Raw genomic sequence first — 24,837 nt, 5'->3', positions numbered from 1 at the left:
GTGAAAGTGCTCAACAAGCAGCCTAGTAGTGAAAGAAACCGTTGACTTGTCCATCAATCGTCAGTCAATTGTGTAATTGTCCTGACGATTGGTGGCAGCAGTGAGATATCTGCGTGATCCCCCGGCTAACACTACTCTCCTCCAATACTGAAGACGGATTACACAAACAGTTTACTAACCAGCCTTCATTCTCAGCATTTGGCCATGTAATTTTGGAGAATTAACATCCAGATCCCCACCAATCGATACAACACTTTGATATGTCAACTCAACAGTATTTCAAAAATAATAGTTTAAAAGAAGTAAAATAATATGGCGCATAGTTCATTAAAGAAAGATTATTAAAACAACATTCCTGGAAAAACTGATATATTGAGTTACGCCTAGTGGAGGCCATTATGGTTCTGCACTACTTATAGGTTATTCATTAGGTTATTGTCAGCTGTTGTCAGCTGAACTCATCAGTTTTGGTGTATGATGGCCTTCAGACTCTTCTCCTGTGGCAGATGGCAAGAGAAAGATTAAACAGATCGATTTCAATATACCCAATACTCTTATCTCATAGAAGATAAGTCACTACCAGAGGTGCCCATCTACTCCCCTCTCCCCTTTTAGGACAAAGGCAAGTTTGTTCAAGCCAAGAATGCATGTGTATGGGGATTTTGGTCAGAGGGTGGTGAAGACAGAATAATAGGCAGACATGGACATTATACACCCACCATGCTAGGACAGATTTATCTGGCGCTGGTTTCTTCCCATTTTGAGAGCTGATTTCCAAACTGGCCAGATCCATTCCCAGCAGTTCTGCGATTCTCTCACGGCCATAGATGTCTCCATATTTGTCCAGTACCTGGATGATTAGAAGAGTTTACTAAGCATGAGACTAAGGCCGGGGTCACACTGGCGAGTGCAATGCGAGAAACTCACGCGAGTCTCTCGCATCAATACCCGGCACTGCCACCGGCGATTCGGACAGGAGCGTTCAGCTGCATAGAAATACATGCAGCCGCACACTGATTGATGCGAGAGACTTGTGCGAGTTTCTCTCATTGCATTCGCAAGTGTGACCCCTGCCTAAGATAGAGACAAGCAGTGACTATCTTGATGCATCTCAGGTAGATATGAGTGAATTATATTACTCCAAAGCCTTTAACTGCTCTGAAAAAGAGTGCATAATAATCTGACTCTCCTATCTCTCTAGCCATTAAATCGGTATTATTGTCTTTACTTCACACACTAATCATCTTCACTGTTGCGCTGTCACACACTATCTGTGCAGTTTCTTTGGTGTTTTCTAACTTTATCTCCCTATTAGGGTTGAGCGAAACGGATCGGTCATTTTCAGAAATCGGCGACTTTTAGGCAAAGTCGGGTTTCATGAAACCCGACCCGATCCTAGTGTGGGATCGGCCATGTGGTACACGATCAGAGCGCCAAAGTTGCGTTTCATATGACGCTGTTACCGCCGTTTTTCAGCCAATGAAGGAGGACGCAGAGTGTGGGCAGCGTGATGACATAGGTCTCGGTCCCCACCATCTTAGAGAAGGGCATGACAGTGATTGGCTTGCTTTCTGCGGTGTCACAGGGGCTATAAAGGGGCATGCACGCTGACCGCCATCTTACTTCTGCCGATCTGAGCACAGGGAGAGGTTGCTGCAGTTAGTCAGAAGCAGGGACAGAGTTAGGGAGGAAATAAAAAAACCCAAACCACTTGTGCTGTAGCGATTTTCACTGTCCCACACCACCTTTTTGTGGAGGTCGTATTTTAGTGCAGCAGCTGCATAGCTGTGTGCACGGTGCTGTGCAAACCAACTGCTTTTTTCAAAGCAAACATCCTGTTGCTCCTTTCTGCACAGTTACCTGTCTTGTTTATTTGTCCACACTTTTTTTGTTCAGCTGTCCTTTTTATTGCTGCCGTACTTGCCCTGAGATCATTGTAGGAAGCTTGTTATTGCAGTATTTTTTTTTTTTTTTTATAATAATTACAGCCACTTTCTGCCACGTTCATAGTGTTGTGTTATACCACTGGGCCAGAGTTGTGGTTCAGTGTCTTCCCCAAAAAGTGAGATAGTAATTCTCACACAGTTTATATTCTGCTGTACTGCTAGTGTGTCGTATATCAGGCAGCCACTTTGTGCCACATTCATAGTGTTGTGTTATACCACTGGGCCAGAGTTGTGGTTCAGTGTCTCCCCCCAAAAGTGAGATAGTAATTCTCACACAGTTTATATTCTGCTGTACTGCTAGTGTGTCGTATATCAGGCAGCCACTTTCTGCCACGTTCATAGTGTTGTGTTATCCCACAGGGCCAGAGTTAGGGTTCAGTGTCTCCCCTCCAAAAATGGAGATTCAAATTCTCACACAGTGTATATTCAGCTGTTCTGCTAGTGCGTCGTATATCAGGCAGCCACTTTCTGCCACGTTCATAGTGTTGTGTTATCCCACAGGGCCAGAGTTAGGGTTCAGTGTCTCCCCTCCAAAAATGGAGATTCAAATTCTCACACAGTGTATATTCAGCTGTACTGCTAGTGCATCGTATATCAGGCAGCCACTTTCTGCCACGTTCATAGTGTTGTGTTATATCACAGGGCCAGAGTTAGGGTTCAGTGTCTCCCCCCAAAAAATGGAGATTCAAATTCTCACACAGTGTATATTCAGCTGTACTGCTAGTGCGTCGTATATCAGGCAGACACTTTCTTCCACGTTCATAGTGTTGTGTTATCCCACAGGGCCAGAGTTAGGGTTCAGTGTCTCCCCCCAAAAAATGGAGATTAAAATTCTCACACAGTGTATATTCAGCTGTACTGCTAGTGCGTCGTATATCAGGCAGCCACTTTCTGCCACGTTCATAGTGTTGTGTTATACCACAGGGCCAGAGTTAGGATTCAGTGTCTCCCCCCAAAAAATGGAGATTCAAATTCTCACACAGTGTATATTCAGCTGTACTACTAGTGCGTCATATATCAGGCAGCCACTTTCTGCCACGTTCATAGTGTTGTGTTATATCACAGGGCCAGAGTTAGGGTTCAGTGTCTCCCCCCAAAAAATGGAGATTCAAATTCTCACACAGTGTACATTCAGCTGTACTGCTAGTGTGTCGTATATCAGGCAGCCACTTTCTGCCACGTTCATAGTGTTCTGTTATACCACAGGGCCAGAGTTGGGGTTCAGTGTCTCCCCCCAAAAGCAAGTCATCTTTCAGGCAAGCTACGTGTCAGCAGGGGAAGGTGGGGCAAAAGAATGTGAAATCCATGATTGGTTAATTTAAATGAAGGTTAGCTAATCAACATTTTTGGTAGGCAGACGTGTCCTTTTTTCGGTTAGTATTGAACCAGCAGCACTGAACACTCTTTCTGAAAGCACACTGACAGCAGGGCAATCGAGGTCCTGTAATCCATATTCTGGCAATTCAGGCCAGGTGTCTAGTTTAGATGCCCAGTAATCAAAGGGGAATGACCTGAGAGGAAGAACATCGATAAGGGTGGAAAAGTAGTTTGTAACCATACTGGACAAATGCTGTCTCCTGTCACTTTGAATAGATGCTGCAGTACCTGTCCTGTCTGCGGTCATTGCGAAATCATTCCACAACCTTGTCATAAAACCCCTCTGTCCAACGCCACTTCGGATTTCTGCACCTCTAGCACCTCTGCCATGTTGCCCCCTGCAGCTCGTGTGAGAACCATCACCGCCGCTGTGTGCTGGGAATGCCTGAATCAAACGGTCTGCAAGAGTTGCTTGTTTGGTAGCCAATATTTGACCTAGGTTCTCATGTGGCATGATATTTTGCAGTTTTCCTTTATATCTTGTATCCAGGAGGCAGGCCAACCGGTTGTCGTCATCGGTCATCATTTTAAAAATGCGGAGGTCCCTTTTTAGGATACGCAAGGCATACTCAGCCATGTGGGCCAATGTTCCAGGTGTGAATTAACTGTTTCTGCTGGGTTGAGGCCCACTTTCTTACAAATCAACATCACAAGTGTACCGCAATAAACCTGTACCAGACCTTGCAATGCCACCAGTTTCTGTTGCCACCTGAGAATCATCCTCCTCCCATACATATTCATCCCCATCATCCTCCTCATCCTCTTCGTCCGCCAATTCGTCCTGGACAGTTCCCTGAGCAGACAATGGCTGACTGTCATCAAGGCTTCCCTCCTCCTCGGCTGCAGACGCCTGCTCCTTAATGTGCGTCAAACTTTGCATCAGCAGACGCATAAGTGGGATGTTAATGCTTATGATGGCGTCGACCACTGCACACCAGACAACTCCATGTCTGCCATCCAAGTGCCTTCCCGTGTATCCTCCCACAAATTAATTACAGCACGCCTCTGTTCGCACAGCCTCTGAATCATGTGCAGTGTGGAGTTCCACCTTGTTGCAACGTCGATTATTAGGCGGTGCTGGGGAAGATTCGCTGATGGTTCAGCATACGGCTGGAGTGTATGGGCATCCGGCGGATGTGCGAGCAAAGTCTTCAGGAGCAGGGCTGGTAACTTTGGATAATTTTTGAGGAAGCCCTGCACCACCAGGTTAAAGGTGTGAGCCAGGCAAGCTATGTGTTTCAGTTCTGAAAGGGCTATGGCAGCCATAAAATTCCTTCCGTTATCACTGAATACCTTGCCTGCCTCAAGATGTACACTGCCCAGCCATGACTGAGTTTGTTGCTGCAAGTACTCCACCAGTACTTCCGCGGTGTGTCTGTTGTCGCCCAAACACTTCATTTGAAACACAGCCTGCTGACGCTTACCACTAGCTGTTCGATAATGGGACACCCCGTGTGCAACACTGGCAGCTGCGGATGGAGTGGTAGGGCGACTGCGCTCTGTGCACGAGCTTTCGCTTCTGGAGGAGGAGGAGGAGTGGCGAACGCCGTATGCCAACTTTTTCCTGAGACTGTGGGATAGGCTGAACTGTCGCATGATGGCTGCCCCCTGTGGACCCTGCATCCTACACATTAACCCAGTGCGCCGTGATGGACACGTAACGTCCCCGATCATGCCTACTAGTCCATGCATCTGTTGTGAGGTGCACCTTTCCACTGACTGATTGCCTCAAGGCATGAACAATGCGGTCTTTGACATGCTGGTGGAGGGCTGGGATGGCTTTTCTCGCAAAGAAGTGTCGACTGGGTAGGTCATAGCGTGGTACTGCGTGGGCCATCAGGTCTTTGAAAGCTTCGCTTTCAACCAAACGGTAGGGCATCATCTGTAATGAGATTAGTATAGCAATGTGGGCATTCAAATCCTGTGTACGCGGATGAGAAGATGACTACTTTCTTTTCCTAACGAGAGTCTCTTGTAGGGTGAGCTGGACTGGAGAGCTGCATATGGTGGAACTAGCGGTGGTGGTGGACATGGCGGATTGAGAGAGAGTTTGTTATGGTATTCTTGTTGTTGGCCTACATACAGTCTTTCCTACCAATAACCTTGTGATTCCCTGACTGCTTTGGCCTTACAACGATACCTCCACATTTGCTGCTGGTGGTGTCCTAACCGGTTGGCTTACAGTGAGGGAAGCAATGTAGCATTGCTGACTACCTTCACTCCGAGCAGGTGCACCAACGGTACGGGACGTTTCGTAGTTAGTCCAGGCTTGCAAGTGCATGGTGGTTAAATGTCTAAGCATGCACGTTGTATTTAAATTTTGAAGATTCTTCTCTCTGCTAAAGGTCTTGGAGCATTTCTTACAGATAACTTTTGACTGATCATTCTGATCTTGGTTAAAAAATTGCTACACTACACTCTTCCTACTATCGAAAACCTTTTCAGGCATTGTGCGCTGTGCTACTTTCACCGAATGGCCACGCTCTCCTAAAACTGTTTTTGTTTTTCGCAAACATTTTTGGCCTGATACGGGCCTGCCAGATGACACCTGTTGCAATGTAGATGGCTGATACGGATCATCCTCCTCCGCTTCTGAGCTAGTGGCAGCAGCACCCTCTTCCCCCAATGGCTGCCAATCTGGGTCAACAACTGGGTCATCTATCACCTCCTCCTCAATGTCATGTGCACCTTCCTCAGTGTCACCGTGTAAGGTGCTATAGCGTTCGGGACAGGGCACCATAGTCTCATCAGGGTCACATTCTGGCTCAGTAAACTGCGAGGGCAATGTAGTGATCAGAGTCAATGGAACAGCATCACAATCTAGCTGTGGCTGTGCATCAGTGCACTCCATGTTCTATTCTTCTTGTAATTGGCAGTGTACAATTTCCCTTTCGAACCCAGGCACGGTATGTGTAAAGAGCTCCATGGAGTAACCTGTAGTGTCGCCTGCTGCATCCTTCACTTTTGGTTTGGGAGAAGGACACAAGGAAACATCTTTTTCCTGACCGGGAGCATCCACTGACGACTGGCTGCTCTTACATTTAGAACTTTGGGAAGAGGAGGTGAAAGAGCTAGAGGGTGAGTCAGCAAGGAAAGCTGATTTCCTACTCCCTGGTAAGGGAGCCTTCGAGGCCTTGTGTAGCCAGACGATGATGCAGGCTGAACACCTCCAGCCTTAGGTGCTACTGTGCTTTTGCCACTACCACGAGATGCAGCACCACCAGCAGCATCAGTACCAGCTGGCAACCCCAGCCCACGGCCTCTTCCACCAGACTTCCTCATTTTTTGGGGGGAGACACTGAACCACAACTCATATTACACCGTCGTAATATGAGGGGCCCTGTGCCAGTACCGCCGCCCACGAGAGAGTGTTCCCCCCCCAGATTGAACTGTGCTCTACCACTTGCAATACTACCTCTCCCAACTCCACCACTGTGTATTCTGTGCGGGTAAAACCTGAAATGGCACTGCCAATACGAATTATTTGAAATGATAGATGATAGTTAAAATATACAGGGGCCCTGGACTCCATTTAATACTTTGCGCCTACTACCACTGTCTTTATTATTTGGGCGTAATAACGGTGTCTGCCGCTGCATCTTTTTTTTCCTTCACTGAACAAAGCTGAACTTGTCCCGTTTCAAATATTAAACTGCATTTGGCCTACTTGTTGGGTTGGGGCCTACTAACGGTGTCTGCCGCTCCTTGGTGTTCTCCTGGTTTATTTTTCTTGCGCTTCAATCTTCAGGCTTTCGTTTAAATATTTTTTATATTAAACTGCATTTGGCCTACTTGTTGGGTTGGGCCTAGTAACATTGTCTGCTGCCGCCTCTTGTTTTCCTCTACTAAACAAAGCTGAGCTTGAAGCTTCAGGCTTTCGGCCTGTAACAACAATATGAAACTACATTTGGCCTAGTTCTTGGTTTGGGCCTAGTAACGTTGTCTGCTGCTGCCTCTTGTTTTCCTCTACTACACAAAGCTGAGCTTCAATCTTCAGGCTTTTGGCCTATATTTAGAATATGAAACTGCATTTGGCCTACTTGTTTGGTTGGGCCTACTAACGGTGTCTGCCGCTGATTGTTGTTCTCCTCCACTGAACAAACCAATGCCGCCTGTTTACTCCTGTTACCAATTTTTAACAGCTTTTAGCCTACTTTTTTTATTTTGGGCCTATATCTGTGTTTCCTCCTCATTCCTGCCCATTGCCCAGCCACTGCTAGATGAGTCTGCTGGTACATTGACACAGACCACTACATTCCCCTTGCACTCTACACAGCCTGAATCTGACCCTGCTGAAACTCAGGTTCCCCTTCCCGCATACTATACCACCTTACATGGGGACAAAGAGGAAGGTGCAGATGAAAGTGCAGGTTCCTTCAACAGGTGGGGGGGCATACTCATTGGCGACGTCACTGGCACAGGGCCCCTCATAGTACGCAAAAGTGTCTCTGCCGGTGGGAGGCGCCCCCGCCGTCAATCACAACGCCGTACTTTGAGGGGCCCTGTGCCAGTGGCAATGCGAATGAGTGTGCCCCCCCTGCTTGCTCAGGATCACAGCACTTGCAAAGTTGAAATACTTACCTCTCCCTGTTCCACCGCCGTGACGTATTCCACCTTTCCTGGGCCCAAGAAAAAATTGAGCCAGCCCTCCCCCCCCACAACTTTAACCAAATGACCCCCAATTTTCAATACCTAACTATTATTATAAGGTTAATTAAGATTGACAAGCTTTAGTAACAATAATTGATGTTTTTGACATTAAAATGGGCTGTGTAGGTGTTTTCCTGTCCTCCACTCACTGCCGACTTTTATTCCCCATTGACTTGCATTGGGTTTCGTGTTTCAGTCGGCCCCCGACTTTTCGCAATGATCGGCCGATTTCACCCGACCCGACTTTTGACAAAGTCGGGTTTTGCGAAACCCGACTCGATCCTGAAAAAGTAAAAGTCGCTCAACCCTACTCCCTATTTCTAGGCTGTGAAGTGTTCTCACTTTCCAGAATCAGTCCAAAATAGCTGCAGCATTCCCTGCCTTAGCTTTTATACAGGCTACAGTAGTCCCTCTTATTTGGTTGTGCTATACTATGTGATGAGATAGCTAAAAAAGCACTATGGGGAAGCTTGTCCAAGATGACGTGTTCCTCCTTTGGCTGACGCAATTTTTTTGCAATGTGTAGTGTCTTCACTTTGGTTGAGCAAATACCTAAACATTCTAGACAAATTTGATTAGCTCTTCTCTAATTACAAACTATTACCTTTCGCTTTACAAACTTGTCCCAGTAATTGCTTGGAAATGATCTGCAGAAGGTACATAAGATAAGAAAAGGGGTCAACAAAATTCAGAATTTGTTCAGTCTATCTGTGAAACCTTGATTCCCTATTCTCCAACTTTGGTAACTTACGGAGTATTTAGGACCAGACGATCCCACTGCCCTTTTATGTCATCGTCCTCGGGCTGCTCTGTGATATAAACGCCATCGAATTCCAGTTTACGTGCCAATTCTTTCTCTCGTTTGAAAATGACCAGTGGTATCTAATGAACAGAACCAAGTGTATATCAACTTGTCTACTGCCGAATATAAAACTTAGACTACTATGGTCTTTTGAGACAGAAACCTCACCTTTAGACAGTTGTAACCAATGATACACAGGAAGGCTATGAGTGAGTGGACTACAGAAAACAAATACAATGTCGGCTGCATATATCCCGTACTTTCCTCCAAGAAGAAATATACCACGTTGTCTTCTTCATCCTCCTCCTCACCGCTTCCCTCATCCAGTACACCTAGATCTTCTTCTAAACCAGACCCTTCAAAATCATCTTCACCTTTTGGGGAATCAGATACCTGCAGAGGTCAATGTTAGAGATGATCAAATCTATTGAAATTTGAATTCACAAGGTTGGACTAATTTTCCCCCAAAATTTGATTCAAAGCAAATCAATTTGCCGTGAATCGCAAATCTGCAAAGCCTTAAAAGGGCCCTAAAAAGCTGAAAAGACGCGCAACACTCTGAGGTCCCATAGGACTGTATTGAACCCCTTTTCAAGTTCTTTAACACAAACACAGCCTTAGTAATCTCAAATAGACCTCACTATGGAAATGGATAGAAACCTCGTAGTAACCCACAGCATGTTTAATAACACAGCAAACTTACTAACTTTTCATGTGTTTTAAAAGTCATTTGTGATCAGATAGACTGCTCTGTGCATTATATTGAATTAAACTTACGGTGTCGCTGTCAGAGGTAACATTATTCTACCACGACAGATTATTCGCCTCTTCCAATTGTTAGACGTACTCAGTACTTCTTGGTTGGGAAGTGCTTACCGCCCTTGGACGTACTGAATACGTAATGGCGATTTTGCGCTAAAAGAGGCTATGCACTTGCAATCACCACCAGGTGTCAACTGATTCTAACAGATGACATTCGGCACTCCGTGCTAATGGTGGTGTCCGCACTGCTCCCGGCAATTTAACCCCTTGTATGCTGCGATCACTGCATTTAGAATGCAGGCAGAGGGAGGGAGCCTCCTCTGCCCTCAGATCACCATCATCGCGGGGGAGTGACTGGTTGACATGTTGACCCGATGTAGTCATGACGACATCCGGGTCACAAGGCTCTAGCAAGTTAATTAGATTATGAGCAGTGCATGATCTAACTAACTTGTGTCAGTTAAGCACTGACCATTATAAACCATTGCAATGCTCGTGCATTGCAGTGATCAGACTAAAGAAAGTGAAAATCCCAGAGTGGGACTAGGTAAGAAAGTTAAAAAATTGTAAAAAAATATATATATATATAAAAATATATTTAAAAAAAATCGGAAAATAATTTTAAAAAATATATAAATATTGTATTGATAAATTGGTATTTTTACGTAAAAAAAATAATAAAAGAAAATACACATGTTTAGTATTGCCGCGTTCGGAAGACCTGCCCCATAAAACTGTCACACTAGTAAAGACATTCAGTTAACACCATAAAAAATAAATAATAAAAAAAACAGAGCAAAAAACAATGCTTTTTCATCATAAATATAACGCAATCAAAGAGACGAATGTAAATAAAAATAATATAGCTGAAAATGTCATCTTGTCCTGCAAAAAGCAAGCTGCCATACACCTCCATCAGCAGAAAAATAAAAAAGCTATAGCTCTCCGAATAAAGCGATGCAAAAATATTTTTGCTTTATAAAATAGTTTTTATTGTGTAAAAGCGCCCAAACATAAAAAACAATATAAATGGGGTATCGCTATAATCACACTGACACGAAACATAAAGCTGCCTTATCAATTTTACCACATATGGTACAGCATAAACAAAAAAAAATTTGTTAATTCTGCCTTCCAAAAATTGAAATAGAAAGCGAAAAAATGGTACCAATAAAAAGGTCAACACGTCCTGCAAAAAAGAAGTTGTCACATGACTCTGTCGGCCGAAATATGGAAAAAATATTGCTGTCTAAATATGGTGATGTAAAAACTAGTTTTTGCAATAAAAAGCATTTTATTTACACCCTCGCTTGGAAAAATAATAAACGCACAAGATACATACCTTCTGGTGAACCGTCTCGTCCCACGAAGTAATCCATCTGAAGGGGTTAACTAATATTACAGGCAGGAGCCCTGCTAATGCAGCTGTGCTTCGTGCTTGTAATCCCCGGGTGCTGAAAGGAAAGCAGTGATCTGTACTTACATTGAGTCGCGGTGATGCGCCCCTGCTGGATGTTCTCATGAACTGCAGCCTGGGAACTTTTTCCCACGCTCCAGGTCATATGAGGACATCCACCAGGGGGCGCATCACCGCGAATGAAGGAAATGTAGGTCAATGACCTACATTTCATTCATTCGCCGGGGATTACAGGCACGAAGCACAGCTGCATTAGCAGGGCTCCTGCCTGTAATATTAGTTAACCCCTTCAGATGGATTACATCGTGGGACGAGACGGTTCACCAGAAGGTATGTATCTTGTGCGTTTATTATTTTTCCAAGCGAGGGTGTTCCTGATGGATTGAGAGAACAATAAATTATTACAACAACCGCTGTGTTTATTTCATTAAAATACTTTTAAATCATGTGTGTGTGTGTTTTTTAACCCTTTCCAACAATTGGATTAATAATGGATAGGTGTCATAATTGACGCCTCTCCATTATTAATCTGGCTTAATGTCACCTTCCAATAGCAAGGTGGCATTAACCCTTCATTACCCCATATCCCACCGCTACACGGGAGTGGGAAGAGAGAGGCCAAGTGCCAGAATAGGCGCATCTTCCAGATGTGCCTTTTCTGGGGTGGCTGGGGGCAGATGTTTTTAGCCACGGGGGGGCCAATAACCATGGACCCTCTCCTGGCTATTAATATCTGCCCTCAGTCACTGGCTTTACCATTCTGGCGGAGAAAATTGCGCGGGAGCCCACGCCAATTTTGTCCGCCATTTAACCCTTTATTTCAGCAGCTACAGCGCTGAAATTTTGCACATACACACTACTAACATTAGTAGTGTGGAATATGCAAAAAAAAAGGGGATATGAGATGGTTTACTGTATGTAAACCATGTCTCATATCCTGTCGGGTTTGTGCAGGAGAAATGAAAAGCCGGCAATTGAATTACCGACTTTTCACTAACACCGCTGCGTATTTCTCGCAAGTCACACTGCAGGTCCGTGTGGAATCCGTATTTTTCTCGCCCCCATAGACTTTCATTAGCGATTTTTTTGCGCAATACGCTGACAAACGCAGCATGCTGCGATTTTGTACGGCTGTAGAAAGCCGTATAATACTGAACCGTAATATACGGCTAATAGGAGCAGCCCCATTGAGAATAATTGTGCCGTATTTAATGCGAGTTTTACGGACGTAGTTTCTGCGCTCTTACGTCCGTAAAACTCGCCAGTGTGACGCCGGCCTTATTCTGCGCTGAGGGCGTACACTGGGGTTTCTGTGTAACTCTCTGAAATACATGATTCAGCTGGAACCCCCAGGTTGATCGAGACACTGTGGACATCATCTGGCCTATGATGTGTCTGTGTCTGTCTTTTTATTAGGATTGCATAAAAGCGTCGTCTTCCACAGTTTTGTGCACTTCTGAAAAGAAGGACACCGCTGAACAGAAGCCACATGGAGACCAAAGTAACTCTGCTGCCTCATTATAGTGAATGGATTGGGAGTTTTCATCTGTCACGTCACTCAGAGATTTAGCTGGAAACCCCGATGTAAGTGCTCAGCGTAGAGCGCCGGATAACTGTGTGTTGTGAATTCCGTTCTTGGGCTCCATCCTGTGGTCATGAATGGTATTTTTGGGAGTTCTGCTCTTGGGCTCCCTCTGGTGGTTTCAAGTGGAACTTAGCAGCTGCTTTCACTAATCGGTGCCCTGGCCTTGTTATTTAACTGGGCTTTAGGCTGTAGTTGATGCCAGCTGTCAATGTTCCTTCCTGTGGATTCAGTCCTTTCCTGGAAGTTCTCTGTTGGCCAGTCCATTTCAGCTTAAGATAAGTCCTGCTAGTTTTTGGGTGTTTCCCTGCCTATGACCTTTTGTTCAGTTTAAGTTATGTCTCTTTTGTCCAGCTTGTCATCATGAAATATTCCGGCTAGTTGGAAGCTCTGGGGTTGCAGATTTGCCCCTCCACACCGTGAGTCGGTGTGGAGGTTATTTTTGTAAACTCTGCGTGGACATTTAGTTTTTATACTGACCGCACAGTAGCCTTTTCTTTCTCTGTCTATTTAGATAGTAGTGGCCTCCTTTGCTAAAATCTACTTTCATTTCTGAGTTTGTCATTTCCCTCTTCACTCACCGTCAATATTTGTGGGGGGCTATCTTTCCTTTGGGGGTTTCTCTGAGGCGAGATAGTTTTCCGTTTCCATCTTCAGGGGTAGCTAGATCTTAGGCTGTGAAGAGGCATCTAGGCAGAGATAGGAACGCTCCACGGCTATTTCTAGTGTTGGTGTTAGGAGTAGGGACTGCGGCCAGTAAAGTTACCACCTCCTCAGAGCTAGTACATTATTTGTTTTACCCACTAGGTCATTTCAGTGCTGCTCCGTAATCACTAGGTCATATAGGTGATTACTGTCTGTAGAGCTGCCACCTCCTCTGAGCTTGTCCATGATTGGTTTTACTCACCAGGTCATCTCAGTACCACTCCGTAACCACCAGGTCATAACAGTACAGCTGGCCCACAAAGTGTTAAATGCATCTCAAAAGAGGGAAGAGAAAGTTCTGAGTAATAGTTTTTTTTTTCTTGTTGCTTGTTTCGTCTTTTTTTTCCCCCTTGATTTTTGGATGGTGCAGGAGCTTGGTACTGATATGGAGGTTCAGGGTCTGTCTGCGCGTGTTGATCATCTCGCTGCAAGGGTACAGAGTATCCAAGATTATGTTGTTCAAACTCCTGTTTCTGAGCCTAAAATTCCTATCCCTGATTTGTTTTCTGGGGATAGATCTAGGCTTTTGAATTTTAAAAATAATTGCAGATTGTTTTTTGCTCTGAGACCCCGTTCCTCTGGTGACCCCATTCAGCAGGTGAAGATTGTTATTTCTCTGCTGCATGGTGACCCGCAGGATTGGGCATTCTCCCTTGAGCCAGGGAATCCTGCATTGCTCAATGTAGATTCATTTTTTCAAGCACTTGGATTGCTTTATGACGAACCCAATTCTGTGGATCAGGCAGAAAAAAATTTGCTGGCTCTGTGTCAGGGTCAGGAAGTGGCAGAGATATATTGTCAGAAATTTAGGAAGTGGTCTGTGCTTACAAAATGGAATGAGGATGCCCTGGCGGCTATTTTCAGAAAGGGTCTTTCTGAAGCTCTTAAAGATGTTATGGTGGGGTTTCCCACACCTGCTGGTTTGAACGAATCAATGTCTCTGGCCATTCAGATTGATCGGCGCCTGCGTGAACGTAAGGTTGTGCACCATATGGCGGTGTCCTCTGGACAGAGTTCTGAGTCTATGCAATGTGATAGAGTTTTGACAAGAGCAGAACGGCAGGAGTTCCGACGTCAGAATGGGCTGTGTTTTTACTGTGGTGACGCTACTCATGCTATCTCTGACTGCCCCAAGCGAACTAAGAGGGTTGCTAGTTCGGTTACCATCAGTACTGTACAGCCTAAGTTTCTCTTGTCTATTACCCTGATTTGCTCATTGTCGTCCTTTTCTGTAATGGCATTTGTGGATTCTGGCGCTGCACTGAACTTAATGGACCTAGAATTTGCCAAGCGCTGTGGTTTTTCCTTGGAGCCTTTGCAGAGTCCTATTCCCTTAAGGGGGATTGATGCTACGCCATTGGCCAAGAATAAACCTCAGTACTGGACACAGTTAGCCATGAACATGGCTCCAGCACATCAGGAAAATATTCGTTTTTTGGTGTTGCATAATTTGCATGATGTGGTTGTGCTCGGGTTTCCATGGTTACAGGTACATAATCTAGTACTGGATTGGAAATCTATGTCTGTGACTAGTTGGGGTTGTCAGGGGATACATAGTGACATTCCTCTGATGTCAATTTCCTCGTCCCCTTCTTCTGAAGTTCCTGAGTTTTTGTCGGATTTCCAGGATATATTTGAGGAGCCTAAATCCAGTCCTCTGCCTCCTCATAGGGACTGTGATTGCGCTATTACTTTGATTCCTGGCTGTAAGATCCCTAAGGGTCGACTTTTCAATCTGTCTGTGCCAGAGCATGCCGCTATGCGGACTTATGTAAAGGAGTCCTTGGAGAAGGGGCATATTCACCCGTCTTCGTCACCGTTGGGAGCGGGATTCTTTTTTGTTGCCAAGAAGGATGGCTCCTTGAGGCCCTGTATAGATTATCGCCTTCTCAATAAGATCACGGTCAAATTCCAGTACCCTTTGCCTTTGCTCTCTGATTTGTTTGCTCGGATTAAAGGGGCTAGCTGGTTTACCAAGATTGACCTTCGAGGGGCGTATAATCTGGTCCGCATCAAACAGGGTGATGAATGGAAAACAGCATTTAAGACGCCCGAAGGCCATTTTGAATATCTTGTGATGCCTTTCGGGCTCTCTAATGCTCCATCTGTGTTTCAGTCCTTTATGCATGATATTTTTCTGGAGTATCTGGATAAATTTATGATTGTATATTTGGACGATATTTTGTTTTTTTCCAATGATTGGGAGTCTCATGTGAAGCAGGTCAGGATGGTATTTCAGATTCTTCGTGCTAATGCTCTGTTTGTGAAGGGGTCTAAGTGCCTTTTTGGAGTTCAGAAGGTTTCTTTTCTGGGGTTAATTTTTTCTCCCTCGGCTATTGAAATGGACCCTGTTAAGGTCCAGGCTATTTATGATTGGACGCAGCCCACATCTGTGAAGAGCCTTCAGAAGTTTTTGGGCTTTGCTAATTTTTATCGCCGCTTCATTGCTAATTTTTCTACTGTGGTTAAACCTCTGACCGATTTGACCAAGAAAGGTGCAGATGTAGTGAATTGGTCCTCTGCGGCTGTAGAGGCCTTTCAGGAGCTTAAGCGTCGTTTTACTTCTGCCCCTGTGTTGCGTCAGCCAGATGTCTCTCTCCCTTTTCAGGTTGAGGTTGACGCTTCTGAGATTGGGGCAGGAGCTGTTCTGTCTCAGAGAAGTTCTGATGGCTCTGTGTTGAAACCGTGTGCTTTCTTCTCCAGAAAGTTTTCGCCTGCTGAGCGTAATTATGATGTCGGCAATCGGGAGTTGTTGGCTATGAAGTGGGCATTCGAGGAGTGGCGACATTGGCTTGAGGGAGCCAAGCATCGTGTTGTGGTCTTGACCGATCATAAGAATCTGATTTACCTTGAATCAGCCAAGCGGTTTAATCCTAGACAGGCTCGGTGGTCTTTGTTTTTCTCCCGTTTTGATTTTGTGGTCTCGTATCTTCTGGGATCTAAGAATGTGAAGGCTGATGCCCTGTCTAGGAGTTTTTTGCCTGATTCTCCTGGAGTCCGTGAGCTGGCTGGTATTCTCAAGGAGGGGGTGATTCTTTCTGCTATCTCCCCTGATTTACGGCGGGTGCTTCGGGAGTTTCAGGCTAATAGACCCGACCGCTGTCCTGTGGGGAAATTGTTTGTTCCTGATAGATGGACTAGTAAGGTGATTTCTGAGATTCATTGTTCAGTGTTGGCTGGTCATCCTGGGATCTTTGGTACCAGAGATTTGGTTGCCAGGTCCTTTTGGTGGCCTTCTTTGTCACGGGATGTACTTTCCTTTGTGCAGTCCTGTGGGATCTGTGCCCGGGCTAAGCCCTGTTGTTCTCGTGCTAGTCGGTTGCTTTTGCCATTGCCTATCCCTGAGAGGCCCTGGATGCATATTTCCATGGATTTTATTTCTGATCTTCCTGTTTCTCAGAAGATGTCTGTCATCTGGGTGGTTTGTGACCGTTTTTCTAAAATGGTCCATTTGGTACCTTTGCCTAAGTTGCCTTCCTCCTCTGATTTGGTTCCTTTGTTTTTCCAGCATGTGGTTCGTTTGCATGGTATTCCGGAGAATATTGTGTCTGACAGAGGTACCTAGTTTGTTTCTAGGTTTTGGCGGTCCTTTTGTGGTAGAATGGGCATTAATTTGTCTTTTTCTTCGGCGTTTCAGCCTCAGACAAATGGACAGACGGAGCGAACCAATCAGACCTTGGAAACCTATTTGAGATGCTTTGTGTCGGCTGATCAGGATGATTGGGTTACCTTCTTGCCGTTGGCCGAGTTTGCCCTTAATAATCGGGCTAGTTCTGCTACCTTGGTTTCGCCTTTTTTTTGTAATTTTGGTTTTCATCCTCGCTTTTCTTCAGGGCAGGTTGAACCTTCGGACTGTCCTGGGGTAGATTCTGTGGTGGACAGGTTGCAGCGGATTTGGACTCATGTGGTGGACAATTTGACATTGTCTCAGGAAAAGGCTCAACGTTTTGCTAACCGCCGTCGGTGCGTTGGTCCCCGGCTTCGGGTTGGGGATTTGGTCTGGTTGTCTTCTCGTCATGTTCCTATGAAGGTCTCTTCCCCTAACTTCAAACCTCGTTTCATTGGTCCTTATAGGATTTCGGAAATTATCAATCCGGTGTCTTTTCGTTTGGCCCTTCCAGCTTCGTTTTCCATTCATAATGTGTTCCATAGATCTTTGTTGCGGAGATATGTGGTGCCCGTGGTTCCCTCCGTTGACCCTCCTGCTCCGGTGTTGGTTGGGGGGGAGCTGGAGTATGTGGTGGAGAAGATTTTGGATTCTCGTCTTTCAAGGCGGAAACTTCAGTATCTGGTCAAGTGGAAGGGTTATGGCCAGGAGGATAACTCTCCGATGTCCATGCTGCCGATTTGGTGCGTGCTTTTCATTTGGCTCGTCCCGATCGGCCTGGGGGCTCTGGTGAGGGTTCGGTGACCCCTCCTCAAGGGGGGGGTACTGTTGTGAATTCCGTTCTTGGGCTCCATCCTGTGGTCATGAATGGTATTTTTGGGAGTTCTGCTCTTGGGCTCCCTCTGGTGGTTTCAAGTGGAACTTAGAAGCTGTTTTCACTAATCGGTGCCCTGGCCTTGTTATTTAACTGGGCTTTAGGCTGTAGTTGATGCCAGCTGTCAATGTTCCTTCCTGTGGATTCAGTCCTTTCCTGGAAGTTCTCTGTTGGCCAGTCCTGTTATGACCCCAGTGGACAGGGTCTCAGAGGATCGTGTAAGTCTGCAAGATACAAAAATCCAGCTCATAGGGCTGTGGTAACTGGGTTGACCAAATAGCTACTCCTAACGCCAACACTAGAAGTAGCCGGGGATCATGCCTACGGTGATCGCTAGATGACTCGCGCCAGCCGGAGAATCTAACTACCCCTAGGAGAAGAAAACAAAGACCTCTCTTGCCTCCAGAGAAAGGGACCCCAAAGCAAGATACAAGCCCCCCACAAATAATAACGGTGAGGTAAGAGGAAATGACAAACACAGAAATGAACCAGGTTCAGCAAAGAGAGGCCAGCTTACTAATAGCAGAATAAAGCAAGATAACTTATCTGGTCAACAAAAACCCTATAAAAATCCACGCTGGAGATTCAAGAACCCCCGAACCGTCTAACGGTTCGGGGGGAGAACACCAGCCCCCTAGAGCTTCCAGCAAAGGTCAGGATACAGATAGGAACAAACTGGACAAAAATACCAAACAAAACAAAAGCAAAAAGCAAAGAAGCAGACTTAGCTTGAAAAACAGGAACCAGGATCAGAGGACAAGAGCACAAAAGATTAGCTCTGATTTCAACGATGCCAGGCATTGAACTGAAGGTCCAGGGAGCTTATATAGCAACGCCCCTGAACTAACGGCCCAGGTGAGGATATAGGAAAAGACAGACGCTCCAGAGTCAAATCACTAATGACCACTAGAGGGAGCAAAAAGCAAAATCACAACAGTACCCCCCCCCTTAGTGAGGGGTCACCGAACCCTCACCACGACCACCAGGGCGATCAGGATGAGCGGCGTGAAAGGCACGAACTAAATCGGCCGCATGAACATCAGAGGCGACCACCCAGGAATTATCTTCCTGACCATAGCCCTTCCACTTGACCAGGTACTGAAGCCTCCGCCTGGAGAGACGAGAATCCAAGATCTTCTCCACCACGTACTCCAACTCGCCCTCAACCAACACCGGAGCAGGAGGCTCAGCAGAAGGAACCACAGGCACAACGTACCGCCGCAACAAGGACCTATGAAACACGTTGTGGATAGCAAACGACACAGGAAGATCCAGGCGAAAGGATACAGGATTAAGAATTTCCAATATCTTGTAAGGACCAATAAAACGAGGTTTAAATTTGGGAGAGGAAACCTTCATAGGAACAAAGCGGGAAGAAAGCCACACCAAATCCCCAACACGTAGTCGGGGACCCACACCGCGGCGGCGGTTGGCAAAGCGCTGAGCCCTCTCCTGTGACAACTTCAAGTTGTCCACCACAAGATTCCAGATCCGCTGCAACCTATCCACCACAGAATCCACCCCAGGGCAGTCAGAAGGTTCCACATGACCCGAAGAAAAACGAGGGTGGAAACCAGAGTTGCAGAAAAACGGCGAAACCAAGGTGGCGGAACTAGCCCGATTATTAAGGGCAAACTCAGCTAACGGCAAGAAGGTCACCCAATCGTCCTGATCAGCAGAGACAAAACACCTCAAATAAGCCTCCAAAGTCTGATTAGTTCGCTCCGTCTGTCCATTAGTCTGAGGATGGAAAGCAGACGAAAACGACAAGTCAATGCCCATCCTACTACAAAAGGATCGCCAGAATCTGGAAACGAACTGGGATCCTCTGTCTGACACAATATTCTCAGGGATGCCGTGCAAACGAACCACGTTCTGGAAAAACACAGGAGCCAGATCGGAAGAGGAAGGCAGTTTAGGCAAAGGAACCAAATGGACCATCTTGGAGAAGCGATCACATATCACCCAGATAACAGACATGCCCTGAGACACCGGAAGATCAGAAATGAAATCCATGGAGATATGTGTCCAAGGTCTCTTAGGGACAGGCAAGGGCAAGAGCAACCAGCTGGCACGAGAACAGCAAGGCTTAGCTCGAGCACAAGTCCCACAGGACTGTACAAATGACCGCACATCCCTAGACAAGGAAGGCCACCAAAAGGATCTGGCCACCAGATCTCTGGTGCCAAAAATTCCTGGGTGACCTGCCAACACCGAGGAATGAACCTCGGAAATGACTCTGCTGGTCCACTTATCAGGCACAAACAGTCTGTCAGGTGGACAAGAATCAGGCCTATCAGCCTGAAATCTCTGCAAAACACGTCGCAGATCTGGAGAAATAGCTGACAAGATAATACCATCTGTTGTGAATTTACTTTTTGCTCCCTCTAGTGGTTACTAGTTTTTTGACTCTGGTTTTTCTGTCATTCCTTTTATCCGCACCTGGGTCGTTAGTTAAGGGTGTTGCTATTTAAGCTCCCTGGACCTTCAGTTCAATGCCTGGCAACGTAGTTATCAGAGCTAGTCTGCTGTGCTCTTGTCTACTGATCCTGGTTCCAGTTATATCAGCTAAGTCCGCTTTTTGCTTTTTGCTATTTTGTTTTGGTTTTGTATTTTTGTCCAGCTTGTTCCAAATATATATCCTGACCTTTGCTGGAAGCTCTAGGGGGCTGGTGTTCTCCCCCCGGACCGTTAGACGGTTCGGGGGTTCTTGAATTTCCAGTGTGGATTTTGATAGGGTTTTTGTTGACCATATAAGTTACCTTTCTTTATTCTGCTATCAGTAAGCGGGCCTCTCTGTGCTAAACCTGGTTCATTTCTGTGTTTGTCATTTCCTCTTACCTCACCGTTATTATTTGTGGGGGGCTTCTATCCAGCTTTGGGGTCCCCTTCTCTGGAGGCAAGAAAGGTCTTTTGTTTTCCTCTACTAGGGGTAGCTAGATTCTCCGGCTGGAGCGTGTCATCTAGAATCAACGTAGGAATGATCCCCGGCTACTTCTAGTGTTGGCGTTAGGAGTAGATATATGGTCAACCCAGCTACCACTGCCCTATGAGCTGGATTTTTGTATTCTGCAGACTTCCACGTTCCTCTGAGACCCTCGCCATTGGGGTCATAACAGTTTGCCAGGCCAGTATTAAATGTTTAATGCATTGCAGAAGAGGGATTATAAGAAAGAAGATTCTGAGTTTTTTTTTTTTTTCTTCTTCCCCTTTACCTCAGAGTGGCTATGCTTGCTGCAGACATGAATGTCCAGACCTTGATTACAAGTGTGGACCAGCTGGCTACTCGTGTGCAGGGCATACAAGACTATGTTATCAGTAATCCTAGGTCAGAACCTAAAATACCGATTCCTGAACTGTTTTCCGGAGACAGGTTTAAGTTTAGGAATTTTGTGAATAATTGTAAATTGTTTTTGTCCCTGAGACCCTGTTCATCTGGAGACTCTGCTCAGCAAGTAAAAATTGTTATTTCGTTCTTACGGGGCGACCCTCAGGATTGGGCTTTTTCGCTGGCGCCAGGAGATCCGGCATTGGCTGATATTAATGCGTTTTTTCTGGCGCTCGGTTTACTTTATGAGGAACCCAATCTTGAGATTCAGGCAGAAAAGGCCTTGCTGGCTATGTCTCAGGGGCAGGACGAGGCTGAAGTGTACTGCCAAAAATTTCGGAAATGGTCCGTGCTGACACATTGGAACGAGTGTGCACTGGCCGCTAATTTTAGAAATGGCCTTTCTGAAGCCATTAAGAATGTTATGGTGGGTTTTCCCATTCCCACAGGTCTGAATGATACTATGGCACTGGCTATTCAAATTGACCGGCGGTTGCGGGAGCGCAAAACCGCAAATTCCCTCATGGTGTTGTCTGAACAGACACCTAATTCGGTGCAATGTGATAGAAAAATCGCAAATTCCCTCATGGTGTTGTCTGAACAGACACCTGATTTAATGCAATGTGATAGAATCCTGACTAGAAATGAGCGGAAAATTCATAGACGCCGGAATGGCTTGTGCTACTACTGTGGTGATTCTACACATGTTGTCTCAGCATGCTCTAAACGTATAGCTAAGGTTGTTAGTCCTGTCACCGTTGGTAATTTGCAACCTAAATTTATTCTGTCTGTAACTTTGATTTGCTCACTGTCGTCTTTTCCTGTCATGGCGTTTGTAGATTCAGGTGCTGCCCTGAGTCTTATGGATCTGTCATTTGCTAAGCACTGTGGTTTTACTCTTGAACCATTAGAAAATCCTATTCCTCTTAGGGGTATTGATGCTACGCCATTGGCAGCAAATAAACCGCAGTATTGGACACAGGTTACCATGTGCATGACTCCTGAACACCGCGAGGTGATACGTTTCCTGGTTTTACATAAAATGCATGATTTGGTTGTTTTAGGGCTGCCATGGTTACAGACCCATAATCCAGTCCTGGACTGGAAGGCTATGTCAGTCTCAAGTTGGGGCTGTCGTTGTATTCATGGGGATTCCCTGCCTGTGTCTATTGCTTCTTCTACGCCTTCGGAAGTTCCGGAGTATTTGTCTGATTATCAGGATGTCTTCAGTGAGTCTGAGTCCAGTGCACTGCCTCCTCATAGGGACTGTGACTGTGCTATAGATTTGATCCCAGGCAGTAAATTTCCTAAGGGAAGACTGTTTAATCTGTCGGTACCTGAACATACCGCTATGCGTTCATATATCAAGGAGTCTCTAGAGAAAGGACATATTCGTCCGTCTTCTTCCCCTCTTGGTGCGGGATTCTTTTTTGTGGCAAAAAAGGACGGATCTTTGAGACCTTGTATTGATTATCGGCTTTTAAATAAGATCACTGTCAAATTTCAGTATCCTTTACCGCTGTTGTCTGACTTGTTTGCCCGGATTAAAGGTGCCAAGTGGTTCACCAAGATAGATCTTCGTGGTGCGTACAACCTTGTGCGCATTAAGCAAGGTGATGAATGGAAAACCGCATTCAATACGCCCGAAGGTCATTTTGAGTACTTGGTGATGCCTTTTGGGCTCTCCAATGCGCCTTCAGTTTTTCAGTCCTTTATGCATGACATTTTCCGGAAGTATCTGGATAAATTTTTGATTGTTTATCTGGATGATATTTTGGTTTTTTCTGATAATTGGGATTCGCATGTGGAGCAGGTCAGGTTGGTCTTTAAAATTTTGCATGAAAATTCTTTGTTTGTCAAGGGCTCAAAGTGTCTCTTTGGTGTACAGAAGGTTCCCTTTTTGGGGTTCATTTTTTCCCCTTCTGCTGTGGAGATGGACCCAGTCAAGGTCCGAGCTATTCTTGATTGGACTCAGCCCTCGTCAGTTAAGAGTCTACAGAAGTTCTTGGGTTTCGCTAACTTCTACCGTCGTTTTATCGCTAATTTTTCTAGCATTGTGAAACCTTTGACGGATATGACCAAGAAGGGCTCCGATGTAGCTAACTGGGCTCCTGCTGCCGTGGAGGCTTTCCAGGAGTTGAAACGCCGGTTTACTTCGGCGCCTGTTTTGTGCCAGCCCGATGTCTCACTTCCCTTTCAGGTTGAGGTGGATGCTTCAGAGATTGGAGCAGGGGCCGTTTTGTCGCAGAGAGGCCCTGGTTGCTCTGTTATGAAACCTTGTGCCTTTTTCTCTAGGAAGTTTTCGCCTGCCGAGCGAAATTATGATGTGGGCAATCGGGAGTTGTTGGCCATGAAATGGGCATTTGAGGAGTGGCGTCATTGGCTCGAGGGTGCTAAGCATCGTGTGGTGGTCTTGACTGATCACAAAAATCTGATGTATCTCGAGTCTGCTAAACGCCTTAATCCGAGACAGGCCCGCTGGTCATTGTTTTTCTCCCGCTTTGATTTTGTTGTCTCGTATTTACCAGGTTCAAAGAATGTGAAGGCCGATGCTCTTTCTAGGAGCTTTGTGCCTGATGCTCCTGGAGTCGCTGATCCTGTTGGTATTCTTAAAGATGGAGTTATCTTGTCAGCTATTTCTCCGGATCTGCGACGTGTGTTGCAGAGATTTCAGGCTGATAGGCCTGAGTCTTGTCCACCTGACAGACTGTTTGTCCCGGATAAGTGGACCAGCAGAGTCATTTCCGAGGTTCATTCCTCGGTGTTGGCAGGTCACCCGGGAATTTTTGGCACCAGAGATCTGGTGGCCAGGTCCTTTTGGTGGCCTTCCTTGTCAAGGGATGTGCGGTCATTTGTGCAGTCCTGTGGGACTTGTGCTCGAGCTAAGCCTTGCTGTTCTCGTGCCAGCGGTTTGCTCTTGCCCTTGCCTGTCCCGAAGAGACCTTGGACACATATCTCCATGGATTTCATTTCTGATCTTCCGCTATCCCAGGGCATGTCCGTTATCTGGGTGATATGTGATCGCTTCTCAAAGATGGTCCATTTGGTTCCTTTGCCTAAGCTGCCTTCCTCTTCCGATCTGGTTCCTGTGTTTTTCCAGAACGTGGTTCGTTTGCACGGCATCCCTGAGAATATTGTGTCAGACAGAGGATCCCAGTTCGTTTCCAGATTCTGGCGATCCTTTTGTAGTAGGATGGGCATTGATTTGTCGTTTTCGTCTGCTTTCCATCCTCAGACTAATGGACAGACGGAGCGAACCAATCAGACTTTGGAGGCTTATTTGAGGTGTTTTGTCTCTGCTGATCAGGACGATTGGGTGACATTCTTGCCGTTGGCTGAGTTTGCCCTTAATAATCGGGCTAGTTCCGCCACCTTGGTTTCGCCTTTTTTCTGCAACTCTGGTTTCCATCCTCGCTTTTCTTCGGGTCATGTGGAGCCTTCTGACTGTCCTGGGGTGGATTCTGTGGTGGATAGGTTGCAGCGGATCTGGAATCATGTGGTGGACAACTTGAAGTTGTCACAGGAGAGGGCTCAGCGCTTTGCCAACCGCCGCCGCGGTGTGGGTCCCCGACTACGCGTTGGGGATTTGGTATGGCTTTCTTCCCGCTTTGTTCCTATGAAGGTCTCCTCTCCCAAATTTAAACCTCGTTTTATTGGGCCTTACAAGATATTGGAAATCCTTAATCCTGTATCTTTTCGTCTGGATCTTCCTGTGTCGTTTGCTATTCACAATGTATTTCATAGGTCCTTGTTGCAGCGGTACATTGTGCCTATAGTTCCTTCTGCT

General features: G+C 46.0%; 1 protein-coding gene across 2 annotated transcripts in view; it reads right to left on the bottom strand.

Annotated features, from left to right (window-relative positions):
* The window catches only part of RYR1 (ryanodine receptor 1), a 188,604-nt gene that overhangs the window by 21,389 nt on the left and 142,378 nt on the right, over positions 1–24,837 (bottom strand). For both annotated transcript variants that reach the window (XM_077285752.1, XM_077285753.1), the window contains 4 exons: positions 8,944–9,168; positions 8,725–8,855; positions 8,578–8,620; positions 720–850 (listed from right to left, as the gene is read on the bottom strand). In XM_077285752.1, coding sequence (XP_077141867.1) covers positions 720–850; positions 8,578–8,620; positions 8,725–8,855; positions 8,944–9,168 — 530 coding nt within the window. The remainder of the gene's footprint in view (positions 1–719; positions 851–8,577; positions 8,621–8,724; positions 8,856–8,943; positions 9,169–24,837) is intronic.

Source organism: Ranitomeya variabilis, chromosome 2 (assembly GCF_051348905.1).
Source record: "Ranitomeya variabilis isolate aRanVar5 chromosome 2, aRanVar5.hap1, whole genome shotgun sequence".
In the NCBI taxonomy this organism is placed as follows: Eukaryota; Metazoa; Chordata; class Amphibia; order Anura; family Dendrobatidae; genus Ranitomeya; species Ranitomeya variabilis.
The sequence above is the reverse complement of the archived record's forward strand: the minus strand, read 5'-3'. Positions and strand labels throughout refer to the sequence as shown.